Below are 19,785 nucleotides of genomic sequence, written 5' to 3' on the forward strand. Positions count from 1 at the left end.
TTTGGAACTTTTAAGGGGAAAAATTTTGACAGATTTCTTTTCTTCCTGTCTGTCTTCGTGTCTTTCTCTTCATGCCTCTCAGGTGCTCTCCCAGCCACTGCGAACATGGCGGTAGATGTGCGCAGTCATGGAGCACCTTCTACTGTAATTGCTCCGACAGTGGCTACCGAGGAGCCACCTGCCATAGCTGTAAGCAGCCGTCAGCTGGGTTTTAAACCCGATGGTGGAATGGTGTGAAATGGGGTGTGAGTGAAGTCACCCACCCTTTAATGAATTCAACGTGTTGTCTGTCGCAGCAATATATGAGCAGTCATGTGAGGCATACAAACACAGAGGTAACACATCAGGACTTTATTACGTCGATGTGGACGGCAGCGGCCCTATAAACCCCCAGCTCGTCTATTGTAACATGACAGGTAGGACACCAGGATTTGCACACTTTGCCTTTTTTCTTAGTGTGATTAACCTTTTTAAAAGAGAAAACATTTAAGAAAACTATAAACCTCACTTCCTCTGGCCTTTTCTCCAACTCAGAGGACAGGACATGGATGGTGATCCAGCACAATAACACAGAGCCGACCACCGTGCGTATGTCTCCTGAGACAAAACGACAGTTTATCCACTTCAACTACACGTCTGGAGAGCAGCAGCTGGCGGCCATCATCAGCCAGTCGGACCGCTGTGAACAAGAACTGTCCCACCGCTGCAGAAAATCACGCCTCTTCAACACGCAAGGCAAGACGAAGCGTCTGGAACCCTCTTTTAACTCAGACTTCTAAGTGTATTACGGGACGTTCTTGTCATTCTACCAGATGAAGGAAGCAGCATTATAATGCAATGCTAATGCATGTTGGTTGACACAAATGATTAGCTGCGGTCCCAGAACGGAGAGCGGTTTGGAATTGGGCCTGAAGTGGCTGATGCTTTTTGTTTTGTCTCCTAGTTCATTGTGGGTAATGGTGTGTGAGGAACAAAGACATTTGGCTTAGCCTGGGTGGAGAGTCAGGCACAGAACATCACAGCGTCGCTAAAAAAGGGTCACGTGTAGTAAGTGGCAACCAAAACTGATTTGTAAAGTGTCTCACTCAGAGGGACCCATCTAGAGCAAGAGAACAGAGGTGTAAATTGCTTTGGATTGATTCATTCAATTTAATAGCTAATTAAAACAATTGCTTTTTGTGCATTCTCTCCTCAATCACCTCGCTGAGGCACTCTAAAGTTTCCATCGCTTCATTCGAGTAAATAATACATTTTTACTAAACGTCAGTGGGCACTTATCCAAAACGGTGATGTCTGTCTTCTTGTCTTTTGAAGATAGTGGCTTACATTTCAAGGGCTCTTGCTCTTGAGCGGTTTGTGTTGACCTACCGTGTAAGACACCGCACGTCAAAGCCCACTTGTCAGAAAAGTTACATGAAAGAGAAAATCATTTGTGTTCTAAGTTTTAAGTGTTCATTCTGACACGATTGCATGGGTGTAATTATTCAGACTGAAGAGGAGTGTTTGAAAATGCCAAATTAAGGACAAATTGGTTCATTTGTGTGACTGCGTGCCCAAAGAGGATTCATGTGGTGTGTGTTTTCCAGAGGGTGCACCGTTCAGCTGGTGGGTGGGAGGCCCAGCTCCAGGTCAGGTCCAGCATTTCTGGGGTGGGGCTCAGCCTGGAAGCCATCAGTGCGCTTGTGGCCTGCAGCAAAACTGTTTGGATTCCAATCACTTCTGTAACTGTGATGCCGACTATGATCAATGGTACAGAACTCTATTATTTAAAAATGTTTCTCCTTAAAGTCTTTAATTCAAATAGTTCCTTAAGTTAATCTCGGAGTTGTCTGAAAACCTCAGCGGGATTGGTTTGCTTATTGGTCTTCATCCAGACTATAAGCATATTTATATTTAGGTCAACTTGTAAACAGCCAGTCTACATTGCCAAAGGTCCTTTTTATTATCTCTCCACCTAAATCTGTGACTCCTACTCGAGTTTTATATAGATTTTCTCCTGTCAACACTGTCATTAGATTCATCAGTGGTCCGCCTACAAGGATTTACTAATTTCCTAGCAACCAGGCTTTCTGTTAAAAACTGAAACATAGCAGTGTGACAAATGTTCCCATGAATGACTCGTTTCATCAAAAAGAAGATTCCTTAAGACGTTAGCTGTGCAGCACGTTGCAGTGAAATGCTTCATTTGCTTTTTAACTTCCACCAGATTGGTAGAGGAAAAAACACATTGCTTCTTTCTTTAGTTTGAATTCAGGTGTGTTTAAGTGCTGCTCCCGTTTTAACTAAATCATATGCCCCCTCAAACTTGTGATTTTTCTTCTCCCTTTCTTCGTCTTTTCACTTTTATCTCCATTTAATCTCCCTCTTATCCTTTACCCTTCATCATGTCTTGCATTTTACGCTTGTTCTGTACCTTCCCATGCCTCACCACCCGTCTTCTTTTAATCTTTAATCCTTGTCCTCTTATCTTTCTGTCTGTGCTTATTTATCATTTCCTTCCTTTGTTCCACTTCTCCCCCTCCTTCTCTTTTTCCTGACTTTATTCCTTCTTCTTCTTACACCTATCCCCCTTGGTTCCTCCCTTTTCTTCATTCTTATACACCCTTTTTCATTTTCTCCAGGACTGATGACTCGGGTTTGGTCACTCATAAGGAGACCCTCCCAGTCAGGTCCTTAGTGCTGGGTGACATCCACAGGATGGGCTCAGAGGTTGCCTACAAGGTGGGACCCCTTCGTTGCCATGGAGACAGTAAGTCCATAGGCATGCAAATAGTCAGTATGCATCTGATGTATGCTGTGAAAAAGTAACAAGCCCTGTTCCAGCCAAATATTCCCTTAAGCCATTAAGTTGCGTGGCTTTTTCCATTACTGCAGTCTGCCACTAGAGGGTGCTTAAGTGCCTTGGTCTTAAAAGTCACTTATCTATTAATTGTCAGTCGGCTTATTCTGATTGTATACACACTGACACTTGGAAAATGGGATACTTCAATTTGTAACCTAATAATTACTATAACAAATAATTTAAATAAAATTCCCTCACATTTCACATATTGATGTAAGTGATGTGTTTTTCCTAAATTGGATCTAATTCTGCTTTCTGATTTATGAGTGGAAATAAACTAAATAAAGGGAAATAAAATAAATAAAAGGGAAAATTGAATGCCTTTCTTGGATAATTAGCTGGGCCTTTGTTTCATTTGTTCACAACAAAATTTTAATTATACAGCCTCTGTAATGACATTTTTTTTTTTTAAAAATGCTTTGTCCTGCGTAGTAGTTGTAGTTTTATAAAAAGGAAATAAAAAGACACAATGAAGGATTCTAGAAGTTCAAAAGGCATTTGTTCATTCTAGAAAGCTTCTGGAATGCAGCATTTTTTGACAAGGAGACATCTTATCTTCACTTCCCCACCTTCCACGGTGAGCTGAATGCTGACATCTCGTTCCTGTTTAAAACTACCTCTTCCTCTGGGGTCTTCGTGGAAAATCTGGGCATCAAGGACTTCATCCGAATTGAACTCAGATGTAAGTAGAAGCTAATTAGCATTCTGCTGTTTGATCAGTATTGTCAACTCGGATGTGGTTCTAAAGTGTTGAAGACTGCACACCAATGAAAACCATCAAGCCCCGCTTTCATGGTACATATTTTGTTTGTTTCATATCCATATTTTCTTATTTTAATATTTGCACATTTACGGTATCCGTGAATGGAGAGAAATTGTTCAGTGTTCACCTTAAACCTGAAAACAGAAACTCATTCAGGGTTCAGTATGTAAATTACAGAAGTGTGATGTGGAAAATGGAAAATGAAATTGCTGTGAGTCAGGAGACAGTGTCTCCCTATGGAATATACAATATACACTCATTTGGATTATTCAATGAAGGAGATACATGTACCTGAAAAGGTTATTTTCTTTTACATTTTATAGCATACAGGAATCAGAGCTCTTGTCCACTTCATAGAATAGCTGGAACATTTCTATCTGCAGTGAATGACAAACAGGCATTATTGTGATTTTCTTAAGATAGCATAATTCCAACTCTCCATTATTTGTTTACTATGTTGATGTATCCAGGATTAGACTGCATGCATGTTCATTCTTGTAGATCAACTAGTTTTAAATCTGCATTATTAAATTAGTTGCCTAACAAATTCAGACTTTAAAGCTTGAATTTTCTTTCTTTAATTAATTCTTGAATTATTTATTGCAACAATGTCAGAAAATGAAGCGGAGTATACTTTGGGGTACGCCAGCTTGTGATTAAAGGCCTCTGGCGCTGTCTATCCTGACTCCACAGAGACAAAACATTGGCCTTCCTAACACTCTACATCCTCACGTCTGTCTTACAAAACCATTACAGGTGAAAACAAACTGCGGAATTAAAGAGATATGCAGGAATTTTCCTCTCAATTTGCATTTGGAAACCTTGAGTGAATCTATTTTTATTGTTCGAAAGAAAGACTAAGTCATTAGCAGTCATTATTCAGCTGGACTTCAGAACCATCCCACGTCTCTGGCGAGTCATCCAGTCATGGACTTTGTTTGTTTGTTTGTTTGTTTGTTGTCAACGTTATTGTACATACAGGCCCACTTGTTACCTGTGAACAGACTTGAGTTTAATTTGAGTTTATTCCCAGTGGGACACAACATTTAATATGCATATGTTAAAGGAAGTCACATACATTGGTTAGCAAATATATTAGACCACCTGCCCTAAAGAAAAGCCTGAAAACACAAAGGAGCTGGCTAAACTTTAAGGTATTTTTCAGCAGCGTGTGGAACCCCACAGTGTTGGCAAACTCCTCACGCTGGCTGTGGGTCTAATTATGGGTTGGTGCTGGAAAATACATTTAAGCTTAGGGTCTAAGTTTTCAGTATTCCATCACTTCGAAGTTTGCTCGTTGTTAGCTCAAGTTCCCTCCTTACGAGGACGTGACGCTCCACGCGTGGAGCCAGAGCCACAACAGTTCTATTTATTCAAACGGGATGATTTAGAAACTTCCAGAAATGCTGACTGATTGCTGGATGCAGTTCATTAAACTCATTCAGATCATTAAGACACTGATGCAAGTGAAGCTGACATGTTTCCTTATTTTAGTAGAAACTTTTTTGTCCTCTGAAAATAAACTCAAATCCTGCGTGGCTGAAGGTGTCAACCTCATTACTCAAGATGAACCATTTTCTCTTTGTGCAAAGTCAGAAGTGTGACATCTTTAGGAGTGACTTTAGGGATTTGTGACGTCTCACAGTCAACACCGCTATCTCGCAGGGTCAGGAAGGGACGGCTAATCAGAGTTCAGGGGGACCGACTCGTCTACATTTGAGAGTGTTTATCATGAATGTTGTTTTGCTAGCAAGTTCTTTCACTCTTATGAGAGTTGCAACTGTTCTGTTGTTCTTCTTTAGCCTCCTCGGAGGTGGTCTTCTCTTTTGATGTGGGGAACGGGCCTCTGGAGGTGAGTGTGGAAACAAACGTCCCCCTGAATGACAACCGGTGGCACAGTGTGCAGGCTGAGCGGAACATTAAAGAGGCTTCGCTACGTGTCGACGAGTACCCTGCCGCCACGCAGCAGGCCCCCACTGATGGACACATTCATTTGCAGCTCAACAGTCAATTATTCATAGGTAAGAACCAGGACAAGGACTTGAATGTCGTCCAAATGTCAGAATTTTACGGCTGGTGTCATAATTGTGATTTCTTTTTTCCAGCTCAGTCAAGACAGGGTTATGGTAGTTAGAATTAAGACTAATACATTTATAATACTGACTTTGCCTGAACAGAAGTTTCAATGGCATTGTAAATGTTTAAGAAGGCAAAAGTTCAATCTGTACTTATGAAGACTCCCAGAGGAGGATCCAGAAGATCTGTCATTTCGTTTTATACACTATTTGCTAATCCATTAAATAACCTTTTTTCAATATTAGTTTCTCAAGATGCAACGAAAAATCCCTGCTGTTTTTTTTTTCCAACTCAGTTTTAATGAACTTTATTAGAGTGTTTTACTTAAATGTGTTGGGCACTGAATACTTGATGAGCTACACAATGAACATGCTTGCGGACAACTCTTTTCCCCTTTAATTATTAAATCAAAAGGATGTTAATTTGAATTTCATACTCTCGTGCTGGTATTTTATAATAGAGAGGGCGGCTCAAAATTTAAAAAAAAAAAAAATCCTTCTGACACTGAGTAACACCTAGACAATTCCCATTTGGGAGGGAAATTCACAACGACATAAATTAATATGCGCATGCATGTGAAATTAGAAGCCACCAGCTTGGACCTGCAACATAACTAATTTTGCAGAGAACAGACTGTAGGACCCAAATGAGGTTATATCGTGGTATTATAGTGATAATTGCCTGGTGAAAATTGACTGTTAGCTGAAGAAATGAATGTCAGACAGCAGGTGGCTCATCAGCCATTCAGTTAACCATCAGTGACTCCAAACCCTGCAGGGCTGCTCAGCCTTAACAACATGTGGTTGTCACTTGTGATTTACTGCGATACTTGTAGCTTGATTGGAATTTTCTTATGTTTCAAAAACCCGGCTTATGGAATTCCAAATTCAATAGAAAAAAATGCAGGTGTTCGATATGCAATCAGAAAAAACACCAAGTCAAAACCTTTAGAATTTGATTTTAAGACAACCATCAGTTCATCAATCAATGTTGGACAAGTATCCCACATGACACAGATCAAGTTAAATAAATAGTTAAATATCTTAAATATTATACATTGATGGTTTGGACAATGCAGCATAAATGGGAATTTTTCTTTTAGTATTTTCTAAAACCAAATGTAAAATCCAAAAGCTTAATGGTAACTTCTATTATTATTATTACGTTTGTGTTCTAATAATTGATTTGATTTTTTAATTTTATTTTTATAAGTGAGGGGCATGAAAGAGTAATGCTGTGTTTGGTTTGGGTGACTGTTTGTAGGAGGAACTGCATCCAGGCAAAAAGGCTTCCTGGGATGCATCCGTTCTCTGCAGCTCAATGGTGTCACGCTGGACCTGGAGGAGCGAGCGAAGATCACCCCAGGCGTGCGGCCTGGCTGCCCGGGCCACTGCAGCAGCTACGGTTCCCTCTGTCAGAACAACGGTCAGTGTGTGGAGAAACCCAGTGGCTTTTCCTGCCGCTGTGCCCAGTCAGCCTACATCGGGACTTTCTGTGATGAAGGTACATATTCTATAGGCAGTTCATGCTAGTAAATATGCTGGAAAAAGTTTTCCATGCTAGTAAATATGCTGGAAAAAGTTTTCCATGCTAGTAAATATGCTGTAAAAGTTTTCCATTTGTAAAATGGTAACTTCTCTAGACAACACGCACAACACTTCAGACTGATCATTTTCATTTGAAGCTCTGATACATTTAAAATTAGTCTGGCTTGGCTCATTAAGTAATTCACCCTCATAATTGCCTTGAAAATTCAATTTTCTTGTGCATAATTTAGCATGGAACATTTAATAAGTTTGTGTCTCAGACTCTGCAAAATTCTCAATCGTTTCCTGATTTGAAGTGATCCATGTAAATTTTAAGGACATGAGAAATAGCTGAAGTGTGTTTTAAATGTATTTATTTCCAGTAATCTTTAAGAAGGAAAGTGGGCAATAACGGGCTCCTGCAACAGGTGGTTCCTTTTAAGCCCTCTTCGATATAACCCATCTGAGAAGGGTTATAGAAGAAGTTAGCAGCTGTTTCTATACATATAACATGAAAATTCTAGCTTAACACTTTGAGTCCAAGCATTTTTATCATATTTGGTATAACAGTCTGGAATAAAATCCATAACTTCCTAATTCTCAGAGGTAGCAGCCAACTTTGAGTCAAGCACGTCCATCACGTACAACCTGAAGGAGCCTTCTGAAGTTGGTCTGAACCACAGTGTCTCACCGTTCTCCATCTACTCTGATGTGACACTGAGAGGAGAAAACATCTCCCTGAGCTTCAGGACCAGCCAGAGTCCTGCTCTGCTGCTCTACGTCAACTCTTACTTCAGGGAGTATTTGGCCCTGCTCATTAATGATTATGGTGAGTTTGCTGAAATAACTTGCTTTTTTTTTTGGGTTCTCCCTACCAAGCTCACATTTGCCTTATGATGCCTTCTGTATAATATCATTTGAATAGTTCTCCTGCAGAGTTTTGGGTTAAAAGACAATATTTGTTGCAGTTATCATTAAATGATAATTTTGTTGTCACCAGGGTTCCTTCCCGCTTTTGTGCTCTCCAATATGATTATTTTATTCAGATTTTCATCACTCATCTCCCTGCAGACAGTTCTCCAGCTGGCAAGCAGGCAATTCATCACTCCTGTGCAAGAATATAGGATTTTGTTACTACTGGTGTCTGCGTCATACAAGTAGAATTACCTGTTAATGAAAAGAGGGGGAAAAAAACACCTGAAAAACATGTAAATGAATAATTTTTAAGAAATCTTTGGTAATTCAAGTTATACTTGATTAGCGATACATATTTTTTTGCTGACAGAATCAAATGAGGACCAGTAGACTTTGTATTTGTTCTTCATGAAAGTATAGAATGAAACTCCAAACAGGTTTCTTTGGATGCTTCACGCAGGTTCTTCAGAGGATTCTCTGTATTAAAGCCGTAAACTGCAGTAAAAGCAGTCACATCTCCTGCACACAGATACTTCCTGCAAGCCTCTGCACGCAGGTTTTTTATGATCAAGACCTGCTGCTTTGTTAGTAGAATTGCCCCCGATTCGCTTTTCTTAGAGGGAAAAGTTGTGAGAGCATTGGAAAAAAAATAGGAACAAATCTGTAAAGTAAATTAGAAGTCTGGATTATTGAAATGCAAACTAGCTGCTCTGTACAATAGAATTTGTTCTATGTCAGGCTGTGAGAACTGGAGACCTATTTTATATATTATTAACAAACACATACAGTTCCTTTTTAAAAAGGATTGTATACATTCTCCGTTAGAGTCAATGGCAGCACATCTTTTATATCTTTTTTTTTCTGTTTGCAAAGATGAGCTGGAAGTGAGGTACAAGCTGCACAGCAGCAAAGATGTGGAGGTGCTGTGGAGCCGAGTGTCAAACGTGGCTGATGGACTTCTCCACTCAGTGAGCATCAGGAGGTTGGAAAACACCGTTTCTGTTCAGGTAAAGAAAAAATGAAAAAATATAAAAATCACAGCACTGTGACACACAGGCCATCTTCAAAAGCGACTTGCATTGCAGACATGGCCACATTGTTCCGTTTTCCATACACAGCTGAAAGGTGGCTGCTGGACTAGAGATATACTGTAGCTGTAGAGCAAAAGTATCAGAAGACGAGGCAGGGCTCGTTATTCAGGAAGACTGTTGAGAAACACCCAAATCATAGCGTTGAAGAGGCTTTAATGTGACACTTCCCACTGCTGTTAGCACCGGCTGGGCTTCAGTAACTGTTGCCCTTTTCTTCAAAAGCAGCGAGGATTATTTTCTTTGGCAGAACACCTTTCGCAGTCATTCCAGAATCATGGAGAGTAATATATGTTCCTGCTTTTTTCCCTGTTTTGATTGTGCATTGGCTGATGTGCTCCCCCGGTGCTGTAAACAATTTTTTCATTTTCAGCTATGGATTTCTTTGTGAAAGCACAGAGGAATCCAATTTTCTCTTTCCATGGTGACATGGCATACATTCCACCTTTGTTTTAAGACTTTATGCAGGAATTTCAGTTTCAGCTAGAATGATACTCAGGTTTTGGTTTCAAATGTGGCCCAAACCTTTGACAAATTTTCATATGAATGAGAATTAAATGAAAAATGTTGCTGATCCTCAGGAATAAAGCTGGAGCCAATCTATGCGATTTCATTCACAGATATCAACTGTGATTTCCTTCCATACATGCAAGACATCACACTTGTTTGAAAAGCCATTTCTTCTGCCCCAGTTTAGATGGAACAGAATGATGAGCTTGAAGAGAGTAGTGCAATTCCTCCTTTTCAACTGTGGCAGACAGTACTTTATCAGGATCTGACATGCCACTCATTACCTCTCGGTTTGTCATTTGTTCAAAAGGATCTTGCAAAGAAAGGTTATAAAGTCATATATTTTCAGGTATTCATAAACTGCCTCCTCCTAATCTATCAGTAGCTCTCAAAAAGACTTTACCAAAGGAAAATACCCTGACTGATTGGATGGGCCCATGTTGCCTTTTTTTTAAGTCTTTCAGAGGGTTCTTTGGCAGCTCTGAGCATCATAATCATCAAAAAATGTTAACTTACCAAAGGGAACAGGTGAAAGGTGCTCCTGCCTTTACTGTCTGATTGCCTTAAATTAGCCTTCCATGTCTAATTACTTGCCTCAGCATTTAATGTCCCCTGCCAAGCAACCCAGCACCTTTGCTTGAAACCTGATATTTTAATTTTACTGCCTCTTTCGTTTCTTGCATGTCTGTTTTTTCAGATTGATGGGGAAGTCAGAGAGCACTTCAATTTGACCTCCGATATGGAATTCAACAGTGTCAAATCGCTTTTCATAGGAAGAGTACAGGGTAAGTGGTGGCCTTTCATCAGAAATCTGCAGTCTAAAGACCTGTCGCGATGCTTTATAAACATCATTTAATGTAAACTGCAGTAATGTGGGAATAAGAACATTTTTCTATTGAGAATAATATCACTACAGCTTTTAAAAATTAGTAAAGCTTGTCAACCATGCCAATTAATCCTTGTAGAATCAGTGTAGCTGTATGGATGGACAAAGTAGTATAAACAATGAGTTATACATTTTATTGAGAGCTGTAAGTGTGTAAGGCTTCCAATTTAATGCTCATCATTGTGGAAATGGTCTTTTACTTTGTATGGTAATGAGGAGAGATTTAAGAGGACAAATTATTAGAAGATTGGAGTCGGTACCCTACTATTCAGCATAACAACCATGTTTCTGCTGCTGGGTGTCTCATTCCTGACGGATATTTTAATCTCCATTCCTTTAACTGCTTTTTTCCCTACTGCACTATCAGAGAAGCAGAGAGCGAGAGAAAATAGTTTAGAAAAAAAGAGACAGGAACATGCAGTGAATATACAATTCATTAATCTGTATGATGGATGGGTTTCAATAAACTGGCTTCATGCGGTCAGGGCCAAAAACTGTCCCCCGATGATCATTTTATGTCTTATTTACATTTATTTAACTTGGACACTGTTTTTTCTGGGGAAAATCCAAATACAGCTCATGCTCAATACCAAGCAACACAAGGCACAGATGTACGCTGAGATGCTGTTGTTGTCATTGGCCCTTCTATCTTTTGCTTTCAGTTCATGTATCCGCTGACCCAACTTATGTTAGTATGTGACCCAGTCTTTTTTCTGCTGAGCCAGAGGACCTGGGCACTCATATCAATATCACAGAGACGGCAAGGTGGTTGCTACACTGTCATTCCCTGCCAGAGCTGTCATCCATCAGCCTAACTAATGGACTCCGAGAAGCTCAGAGAAAGGGGATAATGATGGAAGCGGATCGGTGAAGTAGTGGCACGAGGGTGGTGGAGGTGGAAGGGCAGCAGTTGCGTAACAGTTCTCTGTCCGTGGATGTAAGGGCAGGGCTGCCTATGTGGGGTTTGAGGGACTGTGGTATAAACCATTTCCCCACATGCACATGCTTTTGTATCTTATTTCATTCATCTTGCACTGATCAGGTTCACACATGTTCTGCCTTATGTATGTAATTCCTAGTCAAGTGCTGCGGCTCAGAATAGCCTTTGTTTTACATTATCTCAGTCAAATCCTGGTCAATAACACTGATAAACGGATGAGTGGATATAAATGACTGGCAGGGATACGAAATGAAATCAAACAGCACCATGAGAGCAACCCCTTTTTCTCTCTGCAACATGCATAATCAGGTTGTTCTACACAAGCTTCTGGGAAAATCACTCAATGTTTTGGCCCACTGAGGGTCTGCACTCTTATAATTGAACTTGATGCATGGAACAGTTCTGATGTACTGTGTGTGTGTGTGGGGGGGGGGGGGGGGGGGACAGTGAGCAACAGTATTTTGAAGCTGATATGATGGTGGATGGGTAACAGTTGGAGTTCTTGAAGAAGGGGGGAGGTGGATGATGTGAAGAAGGTGGAAATAGGCAGTCCCGGTGACGGGACTGATGTGAGGCTGCAGCGAGAGGGTGTAGTCGAAGATGACACCCAGCCTCTTGACCAGGAGAGACTTGATGGACAGACAGAAGTTGTGGGATTTGGACAGGATGGGTTTGGTGCCAATCAATATAATCTCGGGTTTATTGCTGATTCGCTTTAGGGAGTTAAGTGAAAACCAGATTGGAATATGACTTTCTGTGACGATGAACTGAGATAGCGCCTATCATTCTGCACATAAACATTCAGTTTTAATACCTGCGTGTCAGGTGGAGATAGCAGTGGCCTGCGCACACCACCCTACATTCTAGTTTTCTAGAAATAAACTCCTTAAAAACACTGAAGCAAATGGAAATATTCTTGCAGGTTTATTCTTGGCTGCATTATCAAAGAAAGGATATTATAATCATTAGAAACGCATAACACCACTTATCCTCAACACCTCGTCTTCTGAGATAAATGTTCAGTGCTGAGTTATATAGGTGTAAATTGAACTTGCTGATTAGAACGCCATCTGTGTGTCTTTCTATTGTTAGAATCTGAGCTGGATGCAGACTTGGTAGAACTGGCCTCTCTTGGGTTCACTGGCTGTCTGTCAGGTGTTCGCTTTAACTCCATCACTCCTGTGAAAGCTGCTCTGCTGCACCCCGACAGCCTGGTTAGTGTCTCTGGCCCATTGGCCCAGTCCAGCTGTGGCTCATCCTCTCCCGTCAGTCCCACTGCGGAGGAGACCATAAACTCCTTATCAGGTGAGGAGCAGGCTCTTGCTTGTATTCTTTGTCTCCCCACAACAAATCTGTGTGTTCAGTTTTTTGTCAGAGCTGTTCATTAAACATCTTTTTTGGCTCATTACCCCCTCGGGTGAACACACGAGGTGAAATGGCGTTACATTGGTTAGACAGCAGTGTAAAACTGGATTTTTTAACAATTCAAAGAATTTTTTCCGTTTTGGATGTTTTTTTTTTTTCCTCCTTACAGACCAACCTGATCCAGTGGATCCTGGACAACCTTTAGTCAATACCATCAGGACTGATTCAGCTCTAATTGGAGGTAAGCCCATCCAACAGTTGGCTTGTTAATCACAGAAAAAAGATTTATTTTTTTTTGACATTTTAAACCAAACAAACAACAGGTGGTGGGAGGATAGAATCATTTTGGTTATAGGTCAGAATTTCCCCTGTAGTCATCTGTGAGGATATTTTTCTTTCACAATGTAATGCAAAGCCATGATCTAAATAGAACACACTTTGCTTAATAATCTGAAAATATTTCGACAGTAGATAAAAACTGGGCAAACCCGCTACCTGCTTATCAAATTACAACCATGAGCAACTGATTTATAGCATTTTCAGTTTGATGTTATATTAGGGTTCCGTGCCTATAATGGACTGATAATAAAACAGTGGTTTTCTGTGTTTAAGGCGTGATCGCCATTGTGATTTTTGTCATCGTGGGAGCTCTGGCACTGATGGCCAGATTCATCTGCAGCAGGAAAGAGACATATAGAAACCAGGAAGTCAAAGCAGCTCATTCTGAAGATGTTCACGAGTTCCCCTTCAGCAGCCACGCTGACCTCCAAAACTCACCCTCGGAAAACCGAAAGGAACATTTCATTTAGCAGGAGACCTGAAGTCCCTGAGCAGAAAATGATCGCTTTGAGCTCGGTCGATAACACAGACGTGTAAATTGAAATGTTTCTTTATTCCCCCCCATTATTTTAAAAGTATTTTTAAGAAGTCATTTCTGTGCTTGTCAAAAACATTTCGTCATATTGAAACAATAAAAAAAAAAAATACCAGAAAACATGCAGGATACTGCATAGCAAAGCTGAAGCTCAGACTTTTTAATTTATAAATATATTATTCTAATTTTTTCTACAAAGACAATGGAATGAAATGCAGAATGTTTGTCAGCGTGAGACTTTGATTTCACTGAAGGACTTAGATCAGCGGTAGCACAGAGCAACATCAACTAGTCTGTACATAAGAACACAAATTAAAGCACTAAACATCTACATTTTGTCTTTGAGTTCAAAAAGTGGCAGTGTTTTATATTATATGGTGGTTTTATTTGTGGAAAAAAAATAAAAGCTTCACTTTTGTCACTTCCTGTTAGCTGTGTGTCTCTAAAAATGATTCAGAAAGATTTGTACACTGATGATCAATGACGAGGAGGTGCTTGGCTAAAAGCCTTTCAGGAGTTAATTGTGACGGTAATAAGCATCCCAGGTGAACCCGCAGTGACGCCTCTGAGAAACCAAGTGGTACACTTTAAAATGGTGCTTTTTTTGCCCGTCTTACAGTGTCATCAACAAGTTTGAGCTTTTCATAATTTTACTGCTATTCAATAAAATACCAGTTTGAATTTTCCTAAGTAATCCTTCTCTCAAACAGGAACAGATGAGAAACCAATGACGAATACGTTGAAGAAAACACATGAAACTGTATTCAATAACCTTTGATTCGTCTTAAAATATATCTCACCTTAAAGATGTGGAACAAGCAGTTTCAAAACACTGCAGCTCAGATTTGAATGGGGATTTGGATGAAATCTGAGGAATTCTGAATAAAAGTAAGAGGAATGGTGAAATAAGATTCAAACCAAACTTATTGTTTCCAATATGAATGAATGAATAAAGTTCTCCCGAATGGAACTGAATTGCTATATGAAGTTGAAAATCACTTTCTTTCCTTATATTATGCTTTTTTTAATTTAAATTAGGACTGTTTTAGACTGTTATCTGTGGCGTGTAATCTTAAAACATGCATGACTCACTCACATCGTAATTGAAGTTAACTCTGCTTTCTCAAGGTTGGTGTCAGGTGCAATGAATAAATGAGTCCTCACCTAAATGGAGTGCCGATTAATAATTTATGCAGAAGAAACGGTGGCATCAGTGCAGTTTGTGGGAAGCGCTGGTGGATCTCTATCCTCCGCCCTCTTTTGGACGATCCCAAGCACTCTTCTATGATGAGCGATCTCATAAGCCTGCAGCAAAAGAACACAACTGCACGTTAGTTGATGGTCTGTGTTTGTCATGATGATGCTGGGAAACTAGGCGGGAAAATACTGAGCCATCTTTGATAATGCCTCAGAGCAAATAATCTAGAATAATCTTAAATTTGATCTTAATGAAAAGATAAAAATACAACAAATGTTCCTTGAAAACTCTTACTAAAGCTATTTTGATCTTAAACAATGTCAATATTTGTAATGTTGCCATTTAAGAGCTTATCAAAAGTATTTCTCTGTTACATTTATGCATCAGAAAAATGCACATAGAGCAGCACTAGTCAGAAGAAATGCAGATATCTGTGATTTGGGTTCTTAAATCATGGCGGTATGGTTGTAGAAAGCAGCAGAATGCAGTTTAATTTCTTTTAGTGGCAAATTGAGCTGCAGCTACTATGCATTTTACTCTTAGTTCCCATCTTTGTATGCAGAGGAAACAGTCACATTAATCTGCATGAAATGAATGTTTCATTGGTCACTGGCAGACAACTTCAACTTCTAATGAAAAAGTGGAAGATTTGGATACAAGATACAGCAAAAGCTGAATAATTCATAGCTTGCCATTTTAAAAAAAAACAACAATACACAATGATGGCAGAATATGTGCGTAAGGAGTAGTAGAAAATACAAAAACACCTCCACTAAAAATGTACAGATACAAATTATCTACAGATGTAACACGTTGTGCTGTTAAATAAGCTGTAAATCTGCATGTTGATGTTTATGCTGCACTTAAGGGTTTACTTTGGTACACCATGGAAGGTTTTCAGTGCAACAAGTGAAGCATTTGGAATAGTGTGTTTACATTACATGCAGTATTTATCCCCATCCACCCAGCAACATCCGTTCTGTCTCATGGTGCGCACGATTCCCTGCGCTTCCTGTGTAATTATTCAGTGCCTGGTCTTGTAATACATCAGTAACACTGTTTATGGCCCAAGGTCAGAGCAGAAAAGGCCATGAAGCCAGTGATGGATTAATAGTTTCAATAGCTTTGAAATCTCAGAGATGCATTTCGGCAACGTGGGCTTTTGGAAAACTCCCTTTTCCCATCCTTCTGGAGGTACACTAAACACGTCTCCAGCACCAGGGGGAACACTCAGCAACTAGTAATTCTCAGAAATGACAAAAACAAAAAATACACTGGGATTCAGTATTCAATATACTGAAAAGAAATGGTAGAAATCCTCCTGGTTTACTTTCCATTTGTCCACGTTACACAAAAACCCAGCTCAGACTGAATGTTACTAAAATACACAGCACAACATAAAGTATAATGTGGGTATTAATCATCCATTTGGACAGCGCTCATCCAGCTGGGCTGAACATGCAACAAATCATTCCATGGGATAGAACTGACCTGATAAGTGCAGGGTTTTAGTGCTATTTTGAAATTCATCCCCTATATTTCCTTTCACTGGGAATATAAAGCAGTGGCGCTGCGCAACATTTTTACATGTTTTTTAATAAATGGCTTCCATCGTGGAGGACAGAACTTTCATGGTTCATTAGCTTTCTCTATCTAGCATAACTGCGACTCCTAACGTTGGTCTAAATCCAAGTACAGCGCAACCAAGATACTCTTTAATGGATATATCTATTCATTAAAATAATCTAATCAACAAAATCAAAAATTTACGTGCAAAATCCATTATTTTGCTTCCTATTGTAGTATTAAATATTTTGTACTATGCATTGGGTTCTCTTTTCTCTTCGTTGAAGAGGGTATCTAAAGTCCAGAGCAGCAAAACGTGAAACGATGCCGATTTAAATATGCAAAGTTCCATAAAAGGCGTTTGATAACCCCAGCCATGATTAAATGGGACCCCTTTAGGGACCACAACAAATTTCTTTTATTTCTTTCAGGTTAAACTCCAGATTTTTGTTCTATGGTTGAGGCATTATGGTGAACAAATTTCAAATAATACAATAAATTTTTCTTAAACCATAGTAATCTCTTATGTGTATACGACCTGTTGGACGCTACGGTTAATGTTATCTATATATTTTTATAGCAACAAAGCCACCCAGTAACAAAAAACATCCACTAATACTATCTGATATGATGTCAAGGGCATTATTTGATTTTATTTTGGCCAATCTCTGAGGGAATAGAGAGGAAACAAGTCCCAGATGTTGCCTGTATGTGTACATTGTTCCTAGTAAAGGATGTAAAATAAGGTTTCAACTTGTCCAACTGAGAACGGCTTCATTTACTACTTCATTTTTAATGTTATTCAAGTTACATCCTATATTTGTGATGTGATCACAGAACTGATTTCTAATAATATTTTAGTGCTCTAAGAGTGATCTGCACAATATTTATTCATCTCGGACAACATCCAAGATAAGAGAAAATGGATGGATGGATGGATGGATGGATGGATGGATGGATGGATGGATGGATGGATGGATGGATGGATGGATGGATGGATGGATGAAGAATTACTACAAGACTCACAACTAAAGATCATTAGCAGCCGACTGAAGTTTTAATGAGTGAGTTTTGGATCATTTAATTTAATAAGACAGCTGACCGTAACAAAAGCAACAGGCAGCACGGCACAGCTCTTCTGGTCTCGGCATTGCACAACCCAGCCAAAGTCCCCTGAGTGGTTATGGGCTGCTCAACAGTGCATGTGACACCCACGGCTGGTCACTGAGGTAGCACTGGTTAGTAGTTCTGGACGGTAACTAAGACTCTGCTAATTATCAAATTGCTGGATTTAAATAGTTCACTGTTTTTTGCTTTGATGAACAGCAAGTGTGCTGAAACTTAATACACTGCGAGGGTTTTATGTCACGACATGAGCATAAAAAAGGATTTTGCCAAACAATATGCACCATGCTTCCAGTGCACATACACTGAGAAAGCAAGTAAATGAACCACAGATACATCTAATTAAATATATACAGCTAAGCGAAGTCTTCTTCTCTCGTGGTCTGTTTCCACGTGTGTTTTCTGTTGAATAAAGATAAATCACATTCATTTATACCTAAACTTGAAATGTATTCAAATGTAGCCCGAGCGTTTGCGGCCTTCGCTGGGGCACCCTGGATTGCAAAGCCTCCCCTTGTGTCTGATTAGACCACGACAGCACAGGCTCCCTGATGTGAGTGTGATAAATACTCTTTTAAAGCCACGTTAAACTGCATTTCAGGACCGACTGGCTGAAGTTGCACATATCACACCTAATGAAGTCATATGATGCCATGCAATATTCATAAGCTCTCCCATGCAGCCAACTTTATCAAATCTGCAGGAATGCTATTCAAATTCAAATCTAGAAATTCTAGACAGTCTGTCTGTGTCTCTTTCTCTTCTTCTGTGTTTTTTCCTACCATTTTAACTTTGGATGATCGGTAATGTGGGTTCTCATTTGTCAACTGTGCACTCCAGCGAATCTCCTGTCTCAGAAAAGACAAAATAGACAAAAAGGATTTTCTTTTTTAATCCCTTCCTCTTTCAAAAGAGCTGTAAGGCAGAAACACCACTCTGCATTTTGTGAACCTTCAATAAAGCAGGGACAACATAGGGATCGATCCATGTTTCAGGTCTTGCCACAAACAGTGCAAACGGGATTTAAAGAAAGTCTGTGGTTGGAAAGCAAAACTTAATGAAATGCAGGCCTTTCAATAATTCTATAAAATGACCTGAAGAAGCTGGTTGATAGTTTTCTTATAATCTTTCATTTCTTCCAGTCTTAAGTCTGTATCAGAAATCCTTATAGTAGTCAGGAACAAAGAGAACAGATATACGTTCCCCAGGTTCTCATTTAAGCTGCACATATGCTTATACACATGCGGGTATGGTTTATTCCCATAAAAAGTAATTAGGAGTTGGTACATCTGGGAATTCCCTAACAACTCCCCTTGCACGAACCCACCCAGCAGCACCAAATGGCACATTAACTCCCCAGAATACATTTGATGAAATTTCAAAGCACAAGATAAGAAAAAGAGCTGCAACACCCCACAATAAAGGTACTATAGAATAATTCTCTCCTGATTCTTTAAGCATCACAGAGCTGGAAGGGAAATGATGGAGGGGAAACTGATGCAATTTCTGATGCAAATTAGTCCGTTAGACAGATGGGGGTTCAGGATATTTGGAGAACTTAAAAGTACACACACACACACACACCACACACACACCACACACACACCACACACACACACACACACACGTCATAGTTCCAGGTCTGTGGGACTCAATACAGACTTTTCAAATGTGAGTTTGGTGTTTTGCTTCTTAACACAATTTTCCTGCATACTTTCAACAATGAAAAATCACAAACCAAGCGATGGTAGCTGGACCAAGAAGACCACAACAAGTAAAGTCGGATGAATATGTATCTGGCTGTTTGTGAACATTGATATTCCTGTAATGTCTTATTCCTGCGAACACAGGCATGCCGCAGCATTTTAAGAAGGTAAAATAACAATGTTTGATTTGTTCTACAAAAACCCGTGAAAACATCGACCAAATCTCTCCGCTTCAGATTTCCGAGGAATGCCAATAAGGTGTCAAGAAGTGGTAGTTGTGAAATTGATTGGGGCTTCAAAAGGACGGTGGGCAGGAATTGCAGACACTGTGTGTTTTCCTAGTGAATTAAAATCAGGAAAAAATCACCAGGAGATGTGGCCTCAGTCCCTGGGCTCTCCCCGAGG

At 39.8% G+C, this 19,785-nt stretch overlaps 1 protein-coding gene and 1 long non-coding RNA gene across 3 annotated transcripts in view; one reads left to right on the plus strand and one right to left on the minus strand.

Annotated features, from left to right (window-relative positions):
* The window catches only part of LOC101066829 (contactin-associated protein-like 5), a 47,154-nt gene extending 32,585 nt beyond the window's left edge, over positions 1 to 14,569 (plus strand). For both annotated transcript variants that reach the window (XM_029827755.1, XM_029827754.1), the window contains exons 11-24: positions 83 to 189; positions 297 to 416; positions 535 to 735; positions 1,587 to 1,749; positions 2,622 to 2,749; positions 3,354 to 3,524; positions 5,408 to 5,626; positions 6,945 to 7,184; positions 7,812 to 8,036; positions 8,996 to 9,129; positions 10,418 to 10,505; positions 12,639 to 12,851; positions 13,081 to 13,152; positions 13,524 to 14,569. In XM_029827755.1, the coding sequence (XP_029683615.1) occupies positions 83 to 189; positions 297 to 416; positions 535 to 735; positions 1,587 to 1,749; positions 2,622 to 2,749; positions 3,354 to 3,524; positions 5,408 to 5,626; positions 6,945 to 7,184; positions 7,812 to 8,036; positions 8,996 to 9,129; positions 10,418 to 10,505; positions 12,639 to 12,851; positions 13,081 to 13,152; positions 13,524 to 13,720 (2,278 nt within the window). In that variant the 3' untranslated portion in view covers positions 13,721 to 14,569. The remainder of the gene's footprint in view (positions 1 to 82; positions 190 to 296; positions 417 to 534; positions 736 to 1,586; positions 1,750 to 2,621; positions 2,750 to 3,353; positions 3,525 to 5,407; positions 5,627 to 6,944; positions 7,185 to 7,811; positions 8,037 to 8,995; positions 9,130 to 10,417; positions 10,506 to 12,638; positions 12,852 to 13,080; positions 13,153 to 13,523) is intronic.
* Positions 12,205 to 18,524, minus strand: LOC115247153 (uncharacterized). Its single transcript, XR_003886203.1, has 3 exons — positions 18,457 to 18,524; positions 14,950 to 15,090; positions 12,205 to 12,821 (listed from the first exon to the last, which is right to left on the minus strand). It is a non-coding gene; the product is annotated as an uncharacterized lncRNA (long non-coding RNA).
* Positions 18,525 to 19,785: the final 1,261 nt, after the last annotated feature.

This window comes from Takifugu rubripes, chromosome 20, assembly GCF_901000725.2.
Source record: "Takifugu rubripes chromosome 20, fTakRub1.2, whole genome shotgun sequence".
In the NCBI taxonomy this organism is placed as follows: Eukaryota; Metazoa; Chordata; class Actinopteri; order Tetraodontiformes; family Tetraodontidae; genus Takifugu; species Takifugu rubripes.